We start from the raw sequence: 9,235 nt of genomic DNA, 5'->3' as shown, positions 1-9,235 counted from the left end.
ATATATAAAATTATGCATAAATTTTACTTTAAATTGGGCATGGCCTATGTACATAAAGCCTGCATAAAATTATCTATACACTCTGCACAAAATTGTTCATAAACATTGCATACTATTATGCATAAAGCAAAAATTTAAAGGAAATATCAATATCAATTTACTATCACCCAAATAAAAACTATAAAAACAATATAAATTTATAAACTCTAGCTCTTTAACTTCATGCTAGAAAACAATATACTAAGCCCTCGTTTGCATGAGAAAAATCTCAACCTATGTCAAGAGGCTGGCCAATTCTACCTAAAAGACTAGTCGATTAAGTGCAGAAAACCACCACTTACAAGAGTGGACATAACCACTCTGAAAACTCTACCATCAGCACTAAAGGTAGACTCTGAAGCTACTGTAGATATTGGAGTTACAAAGATATTTGCTGCTAACTTAGATAATACTCAACATTTCTAATTATTCACTTTCCACCATTCTAAAACATCAAAATCACATTGTGAAGTTTTCTCACAAATATACACACTTTCTTCATGATAATTTTCCAATTTTGACTTTGGTGAATTCACTACTTCCACTTGTTTCACATAAGTCATTAACTTTGACCTAGCTAAACTTGATGAAGAATGTGACCTACGACTTGTAGAAACACCCATAGAGCTAATACTTGAACCGATCATTTCATTACAAATCTACACATTATATATGGATACATATTCATCATAAATATTACATAAGGTCCGTCGAACTAAGCTTATATTCATTGTAGCTTCCTCCTTTGAATATATCTCTAGAAAATACATTTCGATCAATCTTAGTTTGACCCTTGGATCCAAAATTGAAGCAACAACCATCAATAATCGCATTCACCCCTCTTCTTCTCAAAATTTTCTTTCAATCTTTTAACCATTGTCCTAATGAAGATATTTTTATTTTTACAATAAAAATTCAAAACTTCTTTTACCCTATATACCTCACTAAGGTACAAATGAGAAGTAGGGTAGTCGCTCCTAGAAATTATAATAGTGACTTCATTAAAAACTTGTAGAAGCCCACACACCGTTTCAACCTTTTTCCCATTTATCAAGACTTAGTAAACAATCATAAGTTGGTTCTCTATCTTGAAATTTAGGGAATACATCTTTGAATTTTAATGCAAAAGACAACATGTCATAAGTGGAGTTCCAATGTGTTGGACAATTAATAACCAACCTTTTTGCACCTAATTGTAGTTGTTACACAATTTCAGAAAAAGTGTGAAGTCTCGCCTCAGATAGATTTATGAATTTGACACTCTCGCACACATTCTCAATGATATCCTTAATTTGAACAAGACCAACTTGGACTAATAAGTTCAGAATACGAGCAAAACAACACACATGAAATAACTTCCCACCACAAACCAATTTCCTATTTCTTGAAAAATCATCTTTCAGAACACTCAGACAAACATCATTATATGTAGCATTATCAACTGAGATATTAAATACTTTATTTTTTATTTCCCAATCTTTCAAACACTTATAAATAACATCTGTTATGTCAGCACCATGAGGGGGAGGAAGAACTTAAAGACTCGTTTTTGTAGCTTCCAATTACTATCAATAAAATGCCCACTAATAACCATGATTTCAATCTTTTGATTTTGGGACTTCCAAAGATCCGTGGTAAGACTAATCTTATTAATCTCTTTTAATAAAGTTTTCAGTTTTTTTTTCTCTGCCTCGTACACCTCCTTAGACTTCTTAATGGTCTTGCGAGAGGTCTTGCGAGATTTTTTTTTTCATAATTCACATTTGCCATCTTCGTTACAAAATTAAATCCCTCCTCTTCTACTATCATGAATAGATGCTAATGAATTGGAATCCAATGGGCAATGAGTACTCTCATTTTAACTTGATCATATTTGCCTCCAAAATCCATAAAAGGAAGGCCATATGGACTTTGATCAATATTAGACCCCACTGAAATTTTATGGTTTTTTTGTTTTCTCATTGCCACTTTTCTACTAAGACAATGTTTCAAATATCGGCTCATATGTGTGGTCACTCCACTACTAATAATACTCAAATTAGTCTTACAATGAATACACTGAGCCTTTTTTGTACCATCTATAAGTGAGACTTCTTTGAATTTCAACCATACATTAGACCTTTTTTTTTTTTTTTTGAACTCTGGATAGAGTCATTTTCTTCCTCATTTAAGGTACCTTCATCTAAGCTCACTTCTGTTATATTAGTAGTTCTAAGGAGATATAACTCTGTTGGAGTTGAGCCATTATCTATGGCCACACTAGAACTAGTGTTAACTACAAATATCAATTGAGCAGGAGGTATTGACAATCTGACTTCTACAAAAAAAATTACAAATTAGAAACAAAAAAAGCAATCCAGACAACAAAGATAAATCCCCAAAAAAGAAAGATTAATAAATAAATATAGACATAGATGAGAGAGGAGATAGAAATAGTTTCTATTATGTAAGGGGTTCATAATGGGATTCATAGGAATAAGGCATTCTTAAGGGGTTGGTCTGACCAAGAAAGAAAAGGGGATGCACCATGTCGAACCACGTCTCTCAAAGAAGTTTTTTCATGACTCTCTTTGATGTATGGTTTGAGTCCTGGTTAAAACTTAGAAAAGAGAGAAATTTTTCCTCAAGTAAGAGTTTTTAATACGGTAGATGTACATACCCTTCTCCTTACATAATATTAATTTACATAAAATTTGGTCAAACATTTTGAACCCGAATTTAATGCACTACTAAGTAAGTGCCAAGTGGCTCTCAAATTAACTGAAAGAACCACGTTAAAGGCACAAAATGGCTTTACCATTCCAAAGTTGTAGTTTAAGTTGCACATTAAGAAGTAATTTTAGGAATTGGACGATTTTACTAATACAAAATACTCATTGACAACATGCTAATATCTAAAAGTCTAATTAAGAAACAACTACATACAACAATAAATTTATTAAAAATAATAACAATCATATAGAGCATTACTAATCATTACTAATCAAACCACACACAATCTTACAGAAATAGAAAATAAACTCGTAAACATGCCCAAAAAATCATTTCCTCTTAACGTTAATCAACTACATATGACATATTATGCTATTTTAAAAGTTTGCTATTAGCAATATTTACACCAAGTTAATGTAAAAAATAACTCTAAAACCACCATTAAAACTAAAAAAATGCAATCACTGAACAAAAGCCAAGAGAGAGAAAGGGGAGAGAGGGGGCAGATTAGCTTACCTCTGTTCCATCGTCGACAACCCTTAGTTACAAAAATCGATTGAAAGACAAAGATCGAAGAGGTTGAGGAAGAAAAACCAAAACATCGTAGAAATAGAGGATGATATCTAAAACCACCATTAAAACTAAAAAACACAATCACATAACAAAAGCTGAGATAGAGGGGGTAGATTAGCTTACCTTTGTTTCGTCACTTTCATCGGTGATGCTCATTTACAAAAATCAATTGAGCGACGAAGATCGAAGAGATCGAGGAAGAAAAACCAAAACATAGTAGAAATAGAGGATGAAATCTAAAGCCACCATTAAAACTAAAAAAACGCAATCACAAAACAGAAGTCGAGAGAGAAAAAGGGGAGAAAATGGACAAATTAGCTTACCTTTGTTCCTTCACTTTCATCGGCAATGCTTGGTTACAAAAATCGATTAAGTGACAAATATCGAAGAGATTGAGGAAGAAAAACCAAAACATCGTAGAAATATAGGATGAAATAGAATAAAAAACCAAAAGTTACCTAAAGGGGTAGATTGTAGTCCAATTCTTTATCTGTTTAAACTTGGGAAAGATCGGAGAATTATGGTGAAGGAACTTCGCATCGCCAACACTCGATTTTCTTTCAATTTTTTCAAGCCCTGAAACCTCAATTCATTGATTCCTCGAAGCCTGAAGGTTGCCGAATGCCGAAGTGCGAAGTCCGAAGCTTGTTAAGTAACGAGCCGGCTCACAAGGTTCTAAACCGAACTAGGGTTCGCTCGAGCTCGATTCTCAAAATCGATTCGACATCTAGACAATTCAAACCGAATCGAGCCGAAACCGAGCCGAGCTTGAGCTACTTGCGAACAGGGTCGATTCCATGCCACTCCTAGACAGGGTAAACATTTCGGAATTTCATAACGTAATAGATTTTCTGAAAAAACAAAAGCCTATAATATCTCTCAAACAATCACGGTTGAGGAGTGGTAGAGACCCACCAATGCGTCTACCGGCCACCAACCCACCCACCTGGGACCACACTCTCTCCCTCTTGCCCATCTTCAGCCGCCTCAAATTCTGCACAAAACTTCACTAGCAGGGTAGATCACTGTTGGTTTCAAGTCGCAAGCTGCGCTTTGAAAGCATTAATGACCAAAAGAACTAGATAACATTCGACCTAACTCTTGGCCACTGATTCGTCTTAAAGAGCAATCGCTGTTGGATTTGCAATTGTACGTGCAGCAACAACGATGGCCAACCGAGTCCTTTCGGTCTCTTCGCCCCACTGCAATCCACTCCGCAGTCCCATCGACTCCATGTCTCCGTTTCTCATGACTCTAACAGAGGGCGGGCTGCTGTGGAGGCTCCGGTGGGACTGCACTTCGGAGCTCAATCATGGTGCCAGTCGCCCAGCACCCTACTGCTGTTAATTAATCACGCCAGCACATGAGTAACGATGCTTACTACAAATTTAATATGACTGACACTAAATTACTGAAAAACCCCTGACATCTTCCCCATCGCTTTGTGGATGCCTCTGTTTACGGCTGTAAAAACCCTGGCCAGTTTTACCTTTTCAAATAAAAAAGATGGAGAAAGGATTAATGTCAAGATAGATGGAATAAGTTCAGATCGGTTGGGTTATTTTGGTAGTTGGCTTAGAGTTTTTCATCGGGTGCGCAGGATAGGGGTGTGCAATCACCAAATCAATTTAGGCTCACCCGCCGCTTTTGCTGAATGTTATTAACTTATTACTGTTTGGTGTTTACTCTACCCAGCTATATGACGCCTTTATTTTGCTCTCTCCTATAAAGGGCTCAGAGCAGAGGTATTGTCTTCCTTTTTATGATGTTGTCGGGTAGTTTCACTCCCTCTACCTCTCACCGCCATTGCTTTTGCTTCCCGGACCACCTTATTCCTTAAAAACTGTAAGTTCTCTTGTTCCTTTCGGTTTTCTTTCATATTTACATGCTTTTGTTTTTATTTTTTTTATCTCTTTGGTTGATACTGAGCTGAATTGTGTTCTATCGGTGTAAGTCAGTGAATCGGCGAGATTGAGAATGAGGAAACAGTTTGTGGAGGAAATGGATAAAATGGGCTTTATTCTTTGCCCCAACTATATTCCTTTCAATCTGGCTGTCGATTGTGAGCTGGTATTAGGTTTGTTGAGTTTTGGGACTTGGTGGGGGGTTTTATGAGCTTAATTTATGGCTTTTCAGGGATTTAGGGGTTTCTACTGTTTACTGGTTGGTAGGGCTGATCTCTCGGTTACCTCATTCTGGGGTTTCAAGCGATTGACGGTTGTGGGTTGCATAAAATCGTACCGAATTCACCGCTTAGGTTATTAGGTTTACATTTTTATACTCTTTTAGATTTATCAAGTGGTGCGCTGTTGAACTGCCTTGGCTTTATACTATCTCCTTTTCCACACGGCCTGGAGCTATAGTCCAAGATTTTTTTTATTTTGCTAAGGTTTGATAAAACACTGTGACACGGCCAATTGTTCGTTTTTATTTTCTTGTATTTCTTTCAATTTGGGATGCGGATATATAAAAAGGGAAGAATCTGGATAGATGAACTCTGGTGTTTTTTTATGGTAATATCTGCTATTTTTTTAGCTGATTGTGGAGATTTCCCTTAGGATTCTTGGTTTTGAAATTTTGGAATAGATTTTTGAGATGTTAAGATTGGGTTTCAGAGTTGCTCAAGAAATATAAGTGACTGAAATCTCATGATCTATGGTAGATGCAGGATACTGAGTATTTGCATGTGCGAATCCTTTAATGTGCATTTTCAATCCTTTGTTGGATGACCATATTTTGACATATTTCCTATTTTATAAATGTTTTGAATAAGATGGAGCCTTCGGTGCTGACTGCATAGGGGACAGGTAAGTTGCTTTTCCTTATTTGATATAGGAGATGGCTGTTGACTCATGCTTGGCTGGAACAAAATCCAGTCATCAATTCTGGAAGATTTAGGAACCGGAATAATTATTCCAAGCTTCTCTCCATAAAATGTTGAAGAACACTAGCAACCATTAAATTTTTTGTCACAAGTGTCTTTACGGTCAGCATTGACAATTGTGGTTGTCAGTTTCTTGTTTTGAAAGAGATGCCTTATGGATTAGTTAGTGGCTAACTAATGTTTTCTACTTATAGTCTTTGCAATCATTTCTCTGTTTCTCATTGAATATATTGGACTATGTACCAGTAGATTGTTAATATTTCATTTACATGATGAAACATTGTTTTTTGTATATTCTTGACATATTTAGGGCTCACAAGCAATGGAAGATACTCAATCAGTTGTCACCTTAATTGATTCTACAACCAGTAAAATTCAGCAGCTTGAGCAAGCATTTGCTGAACTAGAGAGCCACAGAGCTATCTCTCTCAATCTGAAGTGGAAAGAGCTTGAAGAACATTTTCATGGGCTTGAGAGGTCCTTAAAGAAAAGATTCAATGAGTTGGAAAGTCAAGAAAAGGAGTATAAAAATAAAGCATCGGAGGCTCGAGAAATGTTAGAGAAGCGAGAAGCCTTAGTTTATGCCAAAGAGCAAGCTTCTCTGGGACGATTACAAGAGACAAGAGATGCTGCACTTTCTGCTATTGGTGAGGCATTTGAAAAGTACAAGAGGGCATCAGGGGAACCCAATACCAATGTCATGAGTGATGGACCTACCGATGCCATTGTAGAAGAATATTCGGAAGTTAAAGCTTCAGAAGAAGTGAACTTGGAAGTCAAGTTTGAAGATGAAAATAAGCCCCCAGCAGATGAGAATATGGAAGAGAAGCCTCCTCAGACTCTGCTGACAAAATTATGTGTAGAAATGGATGCTAAGGGGCTCCACAAATTCATATCAGACAACCGGAAAAATCTTGCTGCCATAAGAGAGGAGGTCCCACTTGCGTTAAAGAGTGCCTCAGATCCAGCAAAGTTGGTTTTGGAGTCATTGGAGGACTTTTATACAGAAACTACTACTCTGGATGGAAAGAGGGATCCCAACCTTTTGGGTCTGCGCAGAACTTGTATTATGTTGATGGAGTGTCTGGGTCCTGTGTTAGCTAATGCTGAATCAGATTCCTTGGTGGTGTACTTGGAGATTAGAGAAAAAGCAAAAGAGATTGCTGAGGCATGGAAACCCAAGTTGGATGAACTTGATATTGATGGCTCTTCAGGAAACTCCTTAGAAGTTCATGCTTTTCTGCAGCTTTTAGCGACATTTGGTATTGCCTCAGAATTTGATAAGGATGATATTTGCAAACTCATCCCATCTGTTGCCCGTCGCCGGCAGACAGCTGATCTGTGCAGGACACTGGAGCTGCAGGATAAAATGCCAGGTATTTCCCCACACCTCTTTTGCTTCCTTTTATTTTGAATTTGCAGTATAAGCCAACATTAATATTCTCTTTGAGATTATTTCTTTAATTTCTGTTTTGGCATATTCAACCATACTGCAAAACTACAGTTTGACTTTTCTTTGTTTTGCTTCATACTAGCTTTGAATTTCTCTACAAGCGAACTGATTTTTGCCAACGTAACCATATCATATCTCTGCAGGCGTAATTGATGTCCTGGGTAATAGTGGACGGCAGATCGAAGCAGTTAACATGGCATATGCTTTTCAGCTTACAGATCAATTTGCACCTGTGCCATTACTCAAAACGTACTTGAAGGATGCAAGGAGAACTTCACAGATCAAAGCTGGAAACACATCGCCATCTGCTGCCCAGGTGTGATTCTTGTCATCCTACTTATCATGGTGTGTCAATCTCAATATTTTTTTTTAATTTTCTGATGAAGCATAAAATTTTCGTATGTAACCATTTTACCTTAATTTGACTTGCCAGTGAACTCTATTTTGAAATATATATCTTGTATGCTCTTGTTGCACTTATTGAAGCATAATGTCTACTTGAATCTGTAACTTTGAAATATTAACATGTTAATACTAGCTCATGTTTCAGTTAGGACTAAAAAATCCCGCCTTAATCATCCATTTATCTAACGTTCTCCATGACCTTGTTCTAGGCCATTGTTTTGCTCTAGTTGCACTTGGTATGTGTTGGATTTCTATGCTGATTCGATGGTATGATTTATTAGCAGTGTATTTCTGTGAATATGACTATCCTGGCTTCAACCGGAAATATTGAAATCTATCAAGGTTTCTTAACTTATTGGATGTGAAGTTGTGATCTCCAAAATTTCAGCCCTGAGGTAGTCAGGAAATCCATTAGCTGAATCTGATGAAAGCCGGACAACTGTATGCTCTGAACTGTTGAAAGAGAGCTGATCAATGATTTGATGGCTGAGGCAACTCCCACCTGCCTCCGATTGAAAGCTGATAGTGTGATTTGTTTGCTTTGTGACAGAATGAAGCAAATGAGCGAGAGTTAGCTGCACTTAAGGCTGTCATCAAATGCATTGAAGAGCATAAGCTTGAGGAGCAGTACCCTGTGGATCCCCTGCAGAAAAGGGTTCTCCAGCTAGAGAAAGCTAAAGCTGACAAGAAAAGAGCAGCAGAGGCTGCAAAGCCTCAACCAAAGAGGCCTCGTGCCAATGGTGTTAACTACAGCCCTCGTCCTACTAACATCCCAGACAAGAGCTTTTACAGGGCCCCGGATCGATACCCATATATGTATGATAGGCCATACTTGTATGCTGCGCCCGATAACCACGGTTCCTCATTGTTGGGTTCAGTGACCTATAATGTCTCACCCAGTCATGGGAACTATTTTGGCAATGGGTATCAGTATCCTGTTCCATATCTGCATTAGCGAGGACATGACTGGAGAAATGGTGACTGTGATCTTTTTTCAGGTAGGTAGTATTAACCCCTTTGGAGCTCTTCGGTGTTCCATTGTATGGATAGACTGAAGTATTTGCAGTTTTGCTTTATCCCTGTAAGTGTTTGTTCATGTGTGTGTGACAAAACAAATGAGGGGTTTATCCCCACTAACTGCTATATATATTATCTCAGATATTTATACC

General features: G+C 37.4%; 1 protein-coding gene across 2 annotated transcripts; it reads left to right on the top strand.

Annotated features, from left to right (window-relative positions):
• Nucleotides 1–5,061: 5,061 nt before the first annotated feature.
• Nucleotides 5,062–9,235, top strand: LOC137962266 (FRIGIDA-like protein 3). Of its 2 annotated transcripts, none has more exons than XM_068809033.1 (4): nucleotides 5,062–5,169; nucleotides 6,519–7,584; nucleotides 7,805–7,977; nucleotides 8,617–9,235. In XM_068809033.1, the coding sequence occupies exons 2-4, from the start codon at nucleotides 6,531–6,533 to the stop codon at nucleotides 9,019–9,021; spliced, it is 1,632 nt and encodes a 543-aa protein (XP_068665134.1). In that variant the 5' UTR covers nucleotides 5,062–5,169; nucleotides 6,519–6,530; the 3' UTR covers nucleotides 9,022–9,235. The 2 variants fall into 2 exon arrangements, with proteins under 2 accessions (XP_068665134.1, XP_068665135.1); XM_068809034.1 differs by lacking the exon at nucleotides 5,062–5,169 and adding an exon at nucleotides 5,203–5,713.

The sequence above is a fragment of the Aristolochia californica genome, unplaced genomic scaffold (assembly GCF_029961685.1).
Source record: "Aristolochia californica isolate CCGP_79_NKW_82.1479 unplaced genomic scaffold, dmAriCali1.0.hap1 SCAF_4, whole genome shotgun sequence".
Classification (NCBI taxonomy): domain Eukaryota; kingdom Viridiplantae; phylum Streptophyta; class Magnoliopsida; order Piperales; family Aristolochiaceae; genus Aristolochia; species Aristolochia californica.
Note: the sequence above shows the minus strand (reverse complement) of the source record. Positions and strands in the feature narration are given on the sequence as shown.

Bases quoted from the DNA above. Each gene is read 5' to 3' on its own strand.
- LOC137962266 (XM_068809033.1), top strand. From the start codon at position 6,531: ATGGAAGATACTCAATCAGTTGTCACCTTAATTGATTCTACAACCAGT. The intron at 7,585-7,804 runs GTATTTCCCCAC...ATATCTCTGCAG, and splicing joins GCTGCAGGATAAAATGCCAG to GCGTAATTGATGTCCTGGGT. The intron at 7,978-8,616 runs GTGTGATTCTTG...GCTTTGTGACAG, and splicing joins CATCGCCATCTGCTGCCCAG to AATGAAGCAAATGAGCGAGA.